Source organism: Prunus persica, chromosome G2 (assembly GCF_000346465.2).
Source record: "Prunus persica cultivar Lovell chromosome G2, Prunus_persica_NCBIv2, whole genome shotgun sequence".
In the NCBI taxonomy this organism is placed as follows: domain Eukaryota; kingdom Viridiplantae; phylum Streptophyta; class Magnoliopsida; order Rosales; family Rosaceae; genus Prunus; species Prunus persica.
The window spans coordinates 21,640,979-21,656,531 of NC_034010.1; the positions used below are offsets into that span (position 1 = coordinate 21,640,979).

Below are 15,553 nucleotides of genomic sequence, written 5' to 3' on the forward strand. Positions count from 1 at the left end.
ACAATGTTTGGATCAGAGTGAAATTTCCAACTGTCGGTGCAAGGGTCATAGATGTCCCAAGAATGTGGATCGCTTGAATTTGAACCTAAACCACCAATGGAATATATTTTTCCATCCAATACTTCACAGGCGAAATAGCACCTGCATGCACAAATCCAATAAAGCAAAGGCTCTTTACAATTATAATAATAACAAAGAGCAAACTAATTTGCAAGAGTTTTTACTATTCATCATCACGACAGCATTCAATAATGAGAAATCTATATGCTTTGACAGGTCAAAAGACGAAATCGCCAATCTTTAGCATAGCATGAAATATGTTGTTCTCTCAGCTGATAATTGATATATTTGAAACTGGGAGATATTATTCCAGCTTTAACCCATGAAAAGCACTGCAGAAAGTACAAGTGAGAAGTATTACCTGGCAGAAATTATTCCAGCTTTAACCCATGGTCTCTCTGATTCTTTCTATCTCAATGTTGCTTGAATGGTAGGGCTAGCAGAGATTCTTGAAGCCTACCCCATGATATTAGTATAAAAGGGATATTTCATTGATTATTTGATAAATGGCAACGGGCGTAATGTTTTCATTTGAATGAGTTGTACACCATGATTCTTCAAAAGGGATCAGTGAAGATGTTGTAACATTCCGATTTCCGATCAGTTTGGTATGTAATTTTTCACTTGAGAATAAGAATGAAATTTGTGTGAGTAATCCCAGAAATATAGGTTTGACAAGTGTCTTTGCTGCGGATGCAGTACTATTTTCTTAACGCCGGGCTAATCATCTGGTAGCACATCGACTGAAAACCGGTTGGGGGTGCCTGGGTGCAAACCCAGACCAAGTTAAGCCATCTGCTGCAATATTTCTTTCCATTGTAGCCCAATTGCGTAAAGTCTTTAACAATCAATAATGAACCAGAGAAACATGATATTCCACTCTCCCTCCTGTAGAGGCAAATCAGGCGGACCCAGCTCACGCCCAGTATGGGCCATGGCCCACACTCAACTTTTATTACTCATATATATTTATATATATGGTTAGGTCTACATATTTTTTTTTAAACATAAAAATAAGCACACACAATTATCCATTTATTAAAAATGAATTAAAGAAACATCCTAGAAAGCTACAACCCATCACATTAAGAACTGGCTGCTGTCTTTCTCCTGTATCTTAAGCCTTTACATTTAGCATCCATGCATTTACATGCATTTAAGATAATGTTAATCATTAAATTAATATACTGAACTTTAATAAGTAAACATCATCATAATTGTATTAAACAAAAAATAACCATTTGCACCTTATTATATTTATCCAATAACTCTGAAGGAAAAAAAGGTATCCCAGCAAACAGCAACCCTACCCCATTGTATTGGTATGAAAACGAATTTCGTAGATGATTTGATCAATTGCAATGGATGTAGTGTTTTCATTAGAATGAGTTACACACCATAAGGTGGTTGTAATATTCTTATCAGTTTAGTGTGTGTATATATATATATATATATATATATATTTTCCATGAATTTCCTTGCAAGACAGTGATCTTGTTGCTCATAATCTTGGTGCATTGCTGTTTGCTGTTTTTCTATTGAGATTAAGAATGATTAGAGGAGAGAGTGATCAGACTCACTCAACCAAAACCTGACAAAAGGTTGCCAAAGAGGAAAGGGATCAAAAGCCCAGCATAAAACTGGGGGAAAACTCTACACAACATGACAGGGGCAGAGAGGCTCAGTTTATTAGCTGAAAGGAGATGATTCCAGGAGAAACCAATGGAATCAAAAGAGTTTGCCCTTTTAGGCCCATGATTCAAAAGAGTTTACATTCCAGGAGAAACATGACGGGAGCTTTAGGAGGGCTTTTGGGTGGAAGGAGAAAAAGATAAGGTTTTAGGAAGAAAGAAGAAAGGGGAGGCAAATATCCCTACCTTAGGCCCATGATTCTAGGTACATCCTCAAGATAAATGGTGCATTTTTGCTCACCACTTTAACCCATGTTTGGGGCTAATTTGGCATGCTCTGTTCGAAAGATCAAAAGCCCATATCAATTTTGGACAACCACCAGCATTCCCTAAATAATGAGCCAAAATTATACACTCAGCCCAATACTAGAGGCCCAAAATAACAAGACAACTTCAAGACCCGAGTAGTTGAACTTTGCATTTAAATTGAAATCAGAGGCCCAAAATCCAAGAAAGCCCAGCACAGGACCTACCAAACCACAAGGATAAACTTGTGCTTTGAAGAAACCTAAATTGGGCTTGGCATGGTCAAGTAAAGAAAGATGAGCCCAAAAAGAAACAAACCCACGTGATCTCCTGACTTGAAAAAGTCAGCAATTTCAACTGGTTTGATAAAGAGTTAATTAAGGGCAGGTATAAAAGAAGGACATCTCTGAAATCTTTGCCACCAGAAGATCAAAATCCCTTTTATATATTCAGAGATATTTTTTTTGCTCCAAAGAAGGCACCATTTTCAAGAGATAAGCAGACTACGTTTTGAAAGATAAGTAGGAAGCAGGGAGTTGTTCAAAACTGAAAAATCAAACTAACCATCACAGTTTGAGCTCTTACAAAAGCAGTTAAGTTGGAAGAAGGGTTAGGTTTCCTTTCAAGAAATACAAGGAAATGATTGCTTTAGAACTGACTATTGAGGGATTATCTGCCAGAATTGATAAACCCCATTTTTTCTTTTCATTTAAAAAATGAAAGATCTTTTGAGAAATTTTGCCGCCCATTATTAAAAGAAAGAAACCTCACTCCAAAGCATTTTTTATAAATATAAGAGAGGGTGAACAGAGCAAAGGACGACAAAAAAAAAAAAATCAATCAAAGAGAAAAACTCAAAATGATCACTTGATCTCAAGGAACCTTTAAACAAACTGAAGCAACCAAAAGCTCATTGAGCCACAAGAAAGAAGCCAGCTACAAATCAAAACTTCCAATTTCAGATTTAGAGAAAAGTCATTCAAAACAAGATTTTTTTCGTTACAAATTTGGTTCAGCAAAAGATAAATCAAGCAAAGTCTGGGTTTTTACAAATATAAAAACCTCAACAAATTTATGGAGAGCCCTGATCAAGCAGAATAGGTACCACATTACAGTTTTAGCTCAGTAATCCTCAAGACTAGCCACTTCTGTCCCTTTCAGATTGAAGAGGCCGGAATTCTGCCCGTTCAAAAAGCCTTCCAAGCTTGAAATAGATTAAAGCTCTGTCAAACTTGAACGTTGGTATCAATTTACAACTGAAACTTAGCAGTTGAAGTTATTGACAGTCCAATCTAGCACAGGCATACCCAGTCCAGTCCGGATCAGAAGCTTCTATCCAGGCAGAAATGGAAGTCCAGCCTTCTTTTTATTTTTCTAGAGTTGGTTTTTCCTTTTGAGTTTTGTAAAAGGCAGTTTCGCCTGAAAACAGTCCACTTTCTTACTATTTATTCTTGCCAGAACTACCAACCTTGTATTGTGAAAAATTGTGAAGTTCTCACCAGTCTGACGCAAGAAAAGAACTTATTTGGGAGATATTTCTCACCCAAATTTACATTCGCTTGTTTAGAAATCAATAACTTGAGGTGCAAGTTATCTATTTCAGAGTCTGCTAGGATTTTTCATTATTAGTAGTAGCACGCTCGCACACTAAAGAAAATTGACTTGTTGGCCAGTCAATGGTTTTCAATGCAATGGAGAACTTTACCCTACCATCACAGGAACAAACATCAAACGGGTGAACAACTCAATATATACCTTCACTACATTTCTCAACATTTGACACGTGTTTATTAACATAATCATGGTTGCATCAATACAAAGTAAAGAGTTAACTATAGTTATATTAAAGGACATGTGTGTTAAGTGTTGAGAAAAATAATAAGAGTACACTTTTAATTAAAGTGGTGAGCAAAAATATACTCTAAGATAAATTGGACTTCTCTCACAAGAGTACACTTTTAAACAGAGTATTGCAATTAAATATACAAATTCATAACTGAAAATTAATTGGCCACAAATATTGCATATGAAAATCTTATATGTGCTTATCAACTATAGAACCTAGTAAAAAAAAAAGGTGTGTGTGTGTGAGGGAAAGAGAGTGACGGGCGGCTGCCAGCTACCTATTCTTGGACACCCATTATTTCCGCAAGTCTTCTCTCATCCATTATTTCCACTCCCCTTTAATTCACAGATTTTTCAGTAAAAAAGATCACTTCAAATGTGTTTTTGGAAAATTATTTTTTAGGGTATAAAAAAAATACTCAATTAGGTCGAAAGTAAATTGTCTTCAACTTCAACAATCATTTGATGCCACATGACTTGCTGCACCATTTACTACATAGGGGTCCCATTAAAATTGCATAAGATTTTTCCAATCTCAACACTTCCCCACTTTTACCCATAGTCAATGTCGTCGCCCATACTGGACTCTTTTAAACACGCATTCCTTCTTGTTGATGTAATGTATGCTTATTGTCATAGCAATCGGCTTAATTCAAAGAACTTTTGTTTTTTGCTTACTGAACAAGATAACTTTTACATTCTCAAGTATTCTATAATTCCATTACACTTTACGTTCTGTGTTTTCATGAAGAAACTTTGACCCTTTTTATCCCTATAGTTTGTGTTTGCATGTGCATGCGTATAAAATGGGAATAGAACAAATTGTCAATTGGGGGAGCCACCTACCTAGTCTCTTCATATTGACATTAATGCTCTAGTAATTATGATAACTAGCTTTAACATAAGCATATTGACATTAAGCTACTCTTTTCTCATCCATTTTAGTTTTTTTTAACAAGATGGTAAGAAGGTTCTAAATTTTTTTTAGATAAATGGAATAAAACATGAAAGTATACATTTAATAAGGGTAAATTTGGAAGAGAAAAGCTAACTTTTTTGTGCATTAATAACATTATTTTAAGTGTAACGAAAATGACACACGCTATGAGAATGAAGAAAGTCCAAAAGAGAAGGTTACTATACCATCAAGGCTCAGATGGTGTTCAAGAAAATAGACCACTAGAAATTCTCATCAAAATCCACAAAGTCTATTACAATTCATATATAGAATTTAAGCCAAAATCCATATATAAAAGTCAGTTACAATCCATAGGATTTGCATGAGTTTATAATTGCTTTAAAATCTACTAAAATCTCAATTGAACAAGAGCTTATTTGGGAGTGATTCTGGATAGGCCAAAAAACACTTCTATAGAAAATCATTTATCCATATTATCACTTTAAATGGTTTTAAGTAATTTTATGGAAAAACACATGGGAAGTGCTTCTAGTCAGAATCACTTAAAATCACCACTTAAAATGATTATATGAAGAAGCACATGGGAGGTGCTTTTCTCCAGAAATGATTCTAATCTATTCAGAATCACTCCCAAAATAGCCCTAAAAAGTTAGAACTTGGAAACTGTTTGCCATAACACTCTTGTTTCATTTGACATTTCTGTAGCATATGTAATTTATGGTAATTAATTATATCTACTTCAAAGCCTGTTTCACTTCATTTTCTTTGATTAGATGTTTATCCTCAATTTTAGCGCAATCTGATACCTTATTAAAAAATCTGTCAGATTTACAAATTGTAAACCATCTTTCTTGTTTCATAACGCCAATACTTTTATGAAACTGCCAATCCTTAGGAGATAAAAGTGTCTCACTATAGAGTTTAGTCTATTGGAAAATGGCATTGATTTCCAAACCAGAGGTTTCGAGTTCGAACCCCCATAACATTTTTGTGAAAAACTCCTCTCCTCTCTAGTTTCGACTATTGCTTGTACTAAAAAAAAAAAAAAAAAAAAAAAGAAGTGTCTCTGCATGTATTGTGTATTTTAATTTGTGGACTGCTAAATGCCATTAAAAGTTTATGAAAAAAAAGTTTTCAACAGACAGTGCAGGATCATCCAACAAACAACATAAAAAAATCTAGTGCCATGGCTTCCATCCGAACAGAAAATAAGAAATTGAATTGAGAAAAGTGCATGCAGCTGCTGAGGTTGACCAAATAGTGGCCTACGAAACGTCAATATCAAACTTGCAATCGACAAAGACATGTTTTTCAAGAGCACCACGCCAGAACTTATTTTAATTGCTCACAAGAATAATTCAACTTGACATCTATCCTTCTTCCCTTGGAACAGTATCACTTGCCCATTAATTAAAGAATCCCACTTTGTCATTCTTGAGATATCAGACAAGCAACCAGATTTCCATGCAGGCATTCTTTCGCTGTGCTTTATCTTTTTCTTAAATAGTTGTGCTTCTGCGTCTTGATCATGACTCTAACTAACATTGATCATGAGAAGCAAATATACTGCTTCAAAGTCTTCTATGCTTTTCTTGTGGTGCGTTTACTACGTATGAACAACCCTTGCATTGGATGCAATGAGAGGGAAATGCAAGCCCTCCTTGCATTCAAACAAGGCCTCGTGGATGACGACAATCGCCTCCTTTCATGGGGAAGAGAAGCCCAAAACAAAGACTGTTGCCAATGGGACGGAGTCTACTACGCGTTCTCTTTGCTTGATGTACTGTATAGACGTATTGTGATAGCAATCAGTTTAATGCAAAGAACTTGTAAATTCAGGGGTTCACACTGAAAAGGCATTTCAGTTCTGAAAAATAACCACTATAAATAACTAATGCTTGTATCTTGAGATATCAGACGAGCAAATATACTTCACCAGATTTCCAGTACACTTATATCAATTCCTTACAATTGTAATTGTAAGATACATCATTATTCCTGTTGTGCTTTTAACTGTGATAAATTAAGATTCATAAATAACTACACCACAATGCAAATCACAACTAAACAAAATAAAATAAACAAGGAGTAAAAATACTAGTGCACCAGAGATTTACGAAGTTTGACATAAATATGATTCGTGTCTAAATACGTATGTACACATAATTATGTTGTTTGCTGGATGATCTGAAGGGCGAGATGTTGCACTACTGTCTGTTGAAAACTTTTTTTTAATTTTTATTTTTTTTAATAACATTTCATGGCATTTAGCAGTCCACAAATTAAAATACACAATACAGGCAGAGACATTTTTTTTAATCTTTTTTTAGTACAATCAATAGTCTAAATTAGAGGAGAGATGAGTTTTTCACACACATGTTATGGAGTTTGAACTTGAAACCTTTAGTTTGCAAGTCAAGGCCCTTCTCCAATTGGCTAGACCCCGTTGGCAAGCCACTTTTATCTCCTAAGGATTGGCAGTTTCATAAAAGTACTAGCGTTATGAAGCAAGAAAAATAGTTTACAATTTGTAAATTTGATAGATTTTTTCATAAGATATCATTGCGCTAAAATTGAAGATAAACGTCTTATCAAAGAAAATGAAGTGAAACTGGCTTTTGAAGTAGATATAATTAATTATCATAAATTACATACGCTACAAAGATGTCAAATGAAACAAGAGCGTTACGGCAAACAATTTCCAAGTTCTAACTTCTTAGAGCTCGTTTGGGAGTGATTTTGAATAGGGTAGAATCACTTCTTGGGAAAAGTACCTCCCATGTGCTTCTCAATATAATCACTTTAAGTAGTGATTTTAAACGATTTTGAGTAGAAGCACCTCCCATGTGCTTTCCATAAAAATCACTTAAAACCACTTAAAGTGATTATATGGAGAAATGATTTTCCATATAAGTGTTTTTTGGCATATCCAGAATCACTCCCAAATGAGCTCTTATTCAATTGAGATTTTAGTAGATTTTAAAGCAATTATAAACTCATGCAGATCCTATGGATTGTAACTGACTTTTATATATGGATTTTGGCTTAAATTATATAGATGAATTGTAATAGACTTTGTGGATTCCGATGAGATTTTCTAGTAGTCTATTTTCTTTCACACAGTGTGAGCCTTGATAGTATACCAACCTTCTCTTTTGGACATTCTCCTTTCTCCTCATGACATATGTCATTTTCCTTTCATTGGAGATATTGTATTCATATTTGGCATTGCAACTACTCTGTACTTTTTTTTGTGTTATCAATAAAATTACTATCGCTTTTAATCAAAAAGCAAATGTTATGAATGCATAAAAAAGCTAGCTTTCTTTTCCAAATTTACCCTTATTAAATGTATACTCTCATGTTTTATTCCATTTATCTAAAAAAAATTTAGAACTTTATTACCATCTTGTTAAATAAAACAAATTTAAAGTTTTAAAAAAAAATGTATGTATTTTTTTTTCCAGAAAAAAACGTATTTTGAAAGCAAAAAATTAAAAATTCATACCCCTGTTTTTTTACCTTGAAAAGTACCAAAACCACCGTTTTTCAGAAGTAAATTACCATTCCAGTGTGAACCCTGAATTTGAGATGAAAATTCCTTTAAGAGATGATGATGCCGCCTCTTTTATGTTAAAGCTAGTTATCATAATTACTAGTGCATTAATGTCAATATGAAGAGACTAGCTAGGTGGCTCCACCAATTGACAATTTGTTCTATTCCCATTTTATACGCATGCACATGTAAACACAAACATCATATAAATAGATCATGTTCGGTGTTTAAGAGTGACACCCATTGATGTTTCGTTTAAAATGGACCGGCTTAACATTTTAAGCGGCAGAGGAAAATTTTAATTGTTTGTAATAATTAGACAATCTAAGGGGGGTGTATGCAATTAAGATTTCGAAAGAGTTTAAAAGTTTGGGTGTATTCAATTCAGATTTTAAAAGAGTTTATAAAAGTATGGTTGTATTCAATTTAGATTTCAATTGATATTGAAAAAATACTTCGAAATCTAGGTGTATTCAATTATTATTTTTTTAAAGTCAAACAAAATTTAGGTGTATTCAAAAAGTAATTTATTTTGAAGGAATTAATAAGTTGCCGATTTCCTTAGAAAATAAAGTGGTAAGTATAACTACAAAAGACTCTGGCAAATCTTATGTGAATCCTAGAAACTTTGAACGTGCTCTACGCTTTCCAGTCCTTGAACATGCTCTACGCTTTCCAGTCCTTGAACGTGTGTGCTTGTCAAGTGGAGGTAAAAAATCTCCTCCCTTTTTCTACGCTTTTCAGTGCTTGAATAATTGTTGTTGCTTGTATTCGATGCACATCATGTATGAATAGTTGAATAGTTATTGTTGCCGTCATATACCCAAGCAATTGCTATTCCTACTTTTCCTTTTCTTTTTGTTTTGGTTGCTGTTTTTTTTCTTGAATAGTTTTTTGGTTACTGTTTTTTTTTTTTTTTTTTTTTTTTTTTTTTTTTTTGTTGTTTATGTACTTTTTCTACATCATCTTTTTTTGTTGTTGCTGTTCATCAAATGTCGATAGCCTTCTTCATCTACAATCATCCTTTTTTTTTTGTTCTACATTTCCCTTCTTTATCAATGTACTCTCTCTATATATATATATATATATATATATCTCTCTCTCTCTAGTCCATGCCAAAACACAAAAAGGAAAAAAAATTATCTTCATATATATATATATATTTTTATGAACTAATTAAAGATTGCATGTATTATCTAGTAACATTATTAATGGAGATGGAAGAAGTAGATGAAGTACTATGGAATGAAGAAATCGAGGAAGAACATTATTATTCTATTTTATTATATATAGGGATTAGGATTGCTGTTATTATTATTATTTTTTGTTGCTGTTATTACTATTATTATTATTTTTGGTATGAACCACGAGGTGGTTCTAGATGGGCCCCAACTATGGATGGCACCTTTAAGCCTTAACCACAACCCAGACTAATCCCCGCTCACACCGGGTCGGCCCGTAAGAGGTAAAGTGCTGGCCAAAGTGGTGACTCCATACGAGAGTAGGGGTCGAACCCCTAACCTTCTCTTAAGGAATGAGAGTGCCGAACCACTCACACCAACCACTTGGTTTATTACTATTATTTTTTAGTTGCTGTTAATATATATATATATATATATATATAAATATTTTTTGGTTTCTGTACATTCTATCATATAGATGGTAGCCTTCTTCATCGATCTATAGTCATTCTTTTTCTTGTTTTGTACAATATCTATATATATCTAGTCTATGCCAAAACAAAAAGGAAAAAATTATCTTCATATATAATTTTTTTTCCTGTGAACTAATAAAGATTGCATGTATTATCTAGTAACATTATAAATGGGAGATTCACAACAAGGAAAAGGAAAAATATCTTATAACCTGTGGACCTCAAAAGAGAACAATATGCTATTAGAACTAATGGTTGATGCTGCCAACCGTGGATGGTGCGATTCTAATGGTTTGCTAATCAAGCAAATAGTAAAAAGCAAGATACTTCCTGTTCGCAAAACTTGGATGCCAAAAAACTTATCATCAATATCAGAGCCGTTTGAAATGGTTTAAGGCAAGATATCACAGTTTTACTCAGCTTATGCGTCATAGTTCTGGATTTGGGTGGGACTCCATCTCAAAGAAATTCACAGCTACTGAAGAAGTATGGCAAGATTACTTTAAAGTAAGATTTCAATTTTGTTAAATATTACTTTATAATGATAATTTTCACTTTCGTACTTTTTGCATGTTATTAATTTTTATTATTTTATTTTTGGTTTTTGCTAGTCTCATCCAAGTCAAGTGCATCTTCAAAGAGATACATTTGCAGACTATGAGGATTTGGTAATTGCAATTGGCAATGGAACAGCTGCTGGGAAAAACTCAATTGGACTTGGTGATGATACTAATGCTAGAACGTATGAAGTTGGAGAAAGTAGGACTACTAGATTGCAGGATACCAATGAGGCATTTGTACCAAGTCAAAATGAAACATCATACCAATCTTTGTCGTCTGGTAATTTTATTTCATCACCTTTTGTGGACACAAATTTGGAGGCTCCATTAGAAAAGCTCCCTCAAAGAAAGAAACCTAAAACTGAGTCTGAAGCAAATAATTCAGTTGAGACCTTAACTCGAGCTGAACTGGTTGAAAAAGTTTATGTGGGCATGGATTCAATTGCTGCAATTACCACTGAAATTCGAGGAATGCATAGCCTAATGGGGGGAGAGAGAGAGAGAGAGAGAGAGAGAGAGAGAGAGAGAGAGAGAGAGAGAGAGAGAGAGAGAGAGAGAGAGAGAGAGAAAACCAACAATGTTTGGGATGCTATCAAGGAGACTCCGAACTTGGATAATCGGGCTCGTTACAAAGCACTTGGGCTGGTTCATAAGTTGGGAATGAAAAATGCATTCTTGAAAATGTTACTTAAAGAGTGCTCAGAGTGGATACTATACAATATGGAATGAGTGTGGTTCTTTGAGATTATGTTTACCATTTTAGATTATATTGAAACTTTGGTTTAAACTATTTTTATTATGTTGGTTTAAAATATTTTTAAGACTTTGGTTTGGAAGTACTTACCATTTTGGAGAAGTGTTAAGACTTTATTAGTTTGGAATTTGTTGAACTTTGGTTTAGAATTAATGATTTGGTTAATGTTTATGTGTGTTAGTTATGAGTGTTGCTTGTGTTTTATGTGCCTTTATGCTTTTTCAGTTTTGTCCTCTCATTAATGGTATTTTATTTTAATCTATATAGTTATTTACAATGTTATATGTACGCTTCAGATTTTTGTTTTTTGTTTTTTATTTTTTTGTTATTAATGGAGATGGAAGAAGTAGATGCAGTACTATGGAATTAAGAAATCGAGGAAGGAAAAGAAGAAAAGGAAATGGACGACGAAGAATTAGAGAGACATGATAAACAGCCCTAAAAAAAAAGAAAAAAAAAACATTTTAGAACTCTAATAAACTCTTTTAACATCTATGATAAAACTCTAACGAACACCATTAAAATCAATCTAGGAATTCAATCAAACTCTATGTGGAGTTTATAGAAATCAATTGAAATATATTGAACTCTATAAACTTAATAACTTCGTTTAACTCTTTTAAAATCTTAATTGAATACAACCCCCTAAGGCTTGAAGTGGACTTTTAAATCATTTCCTTTTTTAAATTCGGGGATCTCATAGCCTCCCCTGATTTTCCTCCGAAATCTCCCCTCATTAAGGTTGGAGACCTAGCCCGATGGGGATTTGTGCCATCCCTTCAAGAAAGAGGGAGCACTATGTGGACTTGCAAACTAAAGTCTAACTGAGAATAGTATCCATTCATATAAAAAAACTCATATCCACCATGATATGTTATAAATCCAACAAAATAACTAAAGACTTATTGCTTGATGTACTGTATAGACTTATTGTGATAGCAATCAGTTTAATGCAAAGAACTTGTAGATGCCCTTATTATTATAATCACTGAGCTTTTACCGTAAGAGAGGCAATATGATCATCTCCATTAAAGGAACTTTTTATCTCAAATTCAGGAGTTCACACTGGAAAGGCATTTCAGTTCTGAAAAACGTGGTTTTGGCAGAAGGGGCTTTATTGATTTCCCACTTTGTCATTCATGAGTTTAGGCTAAGGTAACCACTATAAATAATTATTGCTGGTATCTTGAGATATCAGACAAGCAACCAGATTTCCATGCACGCATTCTTTCGCTGTGCTTTATCTTTTTCTTAAATAGTTGTGCTTGATCTTGAAGCAAATATACTGCGTCTTGATCATGACTCTAACTAACATTGATCATGAGAAGCAAATATACTGCTTCAAAGTCTTCCGTTCTTTTCTTGTGGTGCTTTTACTACGCATGAACAATCCTTGCATTGGATGCAGTGAGAGGGAAATGCAAGCCCTCCTTACACTCAAACAAGGCCTTGTGGGTGACGACAGCGATCGCCTCCTTTCATGGGGAAGAGAAGCCCAAAACAGAAATTGTTGCCAATGGGAAGGAGTCTACTGTAGCAGCAACCAAACTGGCCATGTTGTTGAGCTTGATCTTGAAGACCAATCTTTGCAAGGTAAGATTAGTCCTGAACTCGTGAAGTTGCAACATTTGGAATATTTGAACCTTCGTTTCAATAATTTGAGTCGGAGCCAAATTCCAGATTTCATTGGATCTCTGAGCAATTTAAGACACCTCGACCTCTCTTCTGCTAATTTTGGAGGTGAAATTCCAAACCAACTTGGAAACCTTACACACTTGCAATATCTCGATCTCAGCTCTCCTGGCCTCCCTGAGAACTCTATTCATGCAAAAAACCTCAACTGGCTTCCTAGTCTTTCAGGTCTTAAACACTTGGACCTAAGTTCCACTAATCTCAGTGATGTTGTTGGTTGGCTGGAAGCAGTTAATATGCTTCCTAAACTAACAAACTTGATATTAGATGGGTGTAATCTTCCTCCAATTATATTCTCTGTTGCTATCATAAATTCTTCTAACTCTCTTGTTCATGTTGATCTCTCCCGCAACAATCTCAACTCTTCAATCTTCCAATGGTTGTCCGGTACTCATACCAACCTTGTTTATCTTGATCTCTCTATGAACTATTTCAGAGGTTCCTCAATTCCTGCAGCTTTTGGAAACATGAGCTCTCTTGAATATCTTATTATATATGGTAGCGAACTTGAAGGAGGGTTCCCAAATTCCTTTGCCAAGCTATGTAGGCTGCGATACTTGGAGCTTTTTAGAAATAGTCTTAGTGGACAACTTACAAAATTTGTTGAAATATTGTCAGAATGCGATCAAAACACATTAGAATATTTGGATATCTCTTACAATAAGGACATTGTAGGTTCATTGCCTGATCTTACGAACTTCTTATCATTGAAACACTTGTTTCTAGGGGGCAATAACTTAAGTGGAAGAATACCTGAAAGTATTGGACGGATGTCCGAGCTGGAGACTATTCATTTTGCTTGGAATTCTTTAGAGGGAGTGATTTCAGAAACTCATTTTTCAAAACTCTCCAAATTAAGTTATTTGGATTTATCATCTAACTCACTACTTTTAAACTTCAGTTTTGATTGGATTCCTCCCTTCCAATTGCAAGGCATTAAGTTGAAGTCTTGTAAGATGTGGCCGTCGTCTTTCCCAAAATGGCTTCAAACTCAAAAAAATTATACATCGCTTGACATTTCTGATGCTGGAATTTCTGATACCATTCCAAGTTGGTTTTGGGATTTGTCACAAAAATTAGAGGATATGGATATCTCTCACAATCAAATGAGAGGGACAGTTGGAAATACTAGATTGGAGTATGCACAGTACCTAAATTTGAGTTGGAACCAATTGAAGGGTCCACTCCCTTCAGTTCTATCTAAAGTTGCAGCTCTAGATCTCTCCCATAATAACTTTTCAGGGGCAGCTTCTTTTTTGTGTGCATCCAAGGATAGTAATTTAACCTTTCTTGATCTCTCAAGCAATCAGGTATCTGGAGAACTTCCGGATTGTTGGATCCATTTTAAAAAAATTAGTCTTTCTTGATTTGAGCAATAACTCTTTATTTGGAAAAATTCCCACCACGATGGGGTACTTGTTTAGTATCGAGACACTAAAACTAAGTAACAACAGATTTGTGGGAGAGATGCCTTCTCAATTGAAGAATTGTAGAAAGTTGGCACTTTTGGATCTTGGGGAAAATAACTTATCAAGCTCAATACCTAAATGGTTAGGGGCTAGCCTTCCAAATTTGGGTATCTTAATCCTTCGAGGTAATCAGTTCTATAGAAGCATCCCGCCCCAATTATGCCATTTGACACGCATTCAAATTTTGGATTTGTCGAGGAACAAGATCTCTGGAACTATACCGAAATGTCTCAACAATTTGATTCCTTTGGCTCAAAAAGGAAATTCAAGTCTAACTATCCAACATCACTATACATTTCAGTTGGGTGAAGGATTATCTTCTTGGCTTTATGATGATGAAGCATCTTTAACATGGAAAGGGGTAAGGTCTAAATACCAAAGTACTCTGGGACTTGTAAAGAGTATTGATCTCTCAAGCAATAAGTTGACTGGGGAGATTCCTAGTGAAATCACTGATCTTGTTGGTTTGGTCTCTTTAAACCTGTCGAGAAACCAATTAACAGGTCAAATACCTTCAAGGATTGGAATGTTGCAGGAGTTAGATTCCCTTGATTTATCAAGAAACCATATTAACGGCAGAATTCCCAACAGTCTATCTCGAATAGATCGTATTGGTTACTTGGACTTGTTAGAAAACGAATTGTCTGGAAAAATTCCAATAGGCACCCAGCTCCAAAGCTTTGGTCCATCTTCTTATGGTGGAAATCCTCTACTTTGTGGATTGCCACTCCTAAGGACATGCAATGAGGAGGAAAAAGGTCCAGGACAAACTGTGTTGGTGAATCAAGAAGATAAAGATGGGCTCATAACGCAAGGATTTTACATCAGCTTGGGGCTTGGGTTTGCTGTTGGATTTTGGGGAGTTTTTGGCACTCTTCTATTCAACAGGTCATGCAGATATACATACTTCAATTTCTGGACTTGTTTCACAAATTGGCTGTACGTGAAGGTAGAAATCATCAGGCAAAGGATGCCTAATACTAGATAAATGGTAATTACTACTATCTCTCTCACATACTATTTTTTAAATTCAATGATGCAAGTTAGTTGTTCTTTATCCTAAAATGCATGCAGATATTACAGAACATAATTAGTATTTATTTATAA

At 34.7% G+C, this 15,553-nt stretch overlaps 2 protein-coding genes across 2 annotated transcripts; both read left to right on the plus strand.

Moving 5' to 3' along the window:
• On the plus strand, positions 10,395–11,681 carry LOC18787613 (uncharacterized protein At2g29880). Its single transcript, XM_020557405.1, has 2 exons — positions 10,395–10,478; positions 10,583–11,681. Exons 1-2 carry the CDS (start codon positions 10,395–10,397, stop codon positions 11,258–11,260), a joined length of 762 nt encoding a protein of 253 aa, XP_020412994.1. The 3' UTR covers positions 11,261–11,681.
• LOC18785953 (LRR receptor-like serine/threonine-protein kinase ERL2) lies at positions 12,584–15,434 on the plus strand. The gene is made up of 2 exons (XM_020557406.1): positions 12,584–14,287; positions 14,748–15,434. The coding sequence occupies exons 1-2, from the start codon at positions 12,584–12,586 to the stop codon at positions 15,432–15,434; spliced, it is 2,391 nt and encodes a 796-aa protein (XP_020412995.1).

Excerpts from the sequence above, each read along its gene's own strand:
- LOC18787613 (XM_020557405.1), top strand. The coding sequence starts at position 10,395 with ATGCGTCATAGTTCTGGATTTGGGTGGGACTCCATCTCAAAGAAATTC. Across the intron at positions 10,479-10,582 it reads TATGGCAAGATTACTTTAAA|TCTCATCCAAGTCAAGTGCA; the intron begins GTAAGATTTCAA and ends GGTTTTTGCTAG.
- LOC18785953 (XM_020557406.1), top strand. The coding sequence starts at position 12,584 with ATGACTCTAACTAACATTGATCATGAGAAGCAAATATACTGCTTCAAA. Across the intron at positions 14,288-14,747 it reads TTGATCTCTCAAGCAATCAG|TTGGGTGAAGGATTATCTTC; the intron begins GTATCTGGAGAA and ends TATACATTTCAG.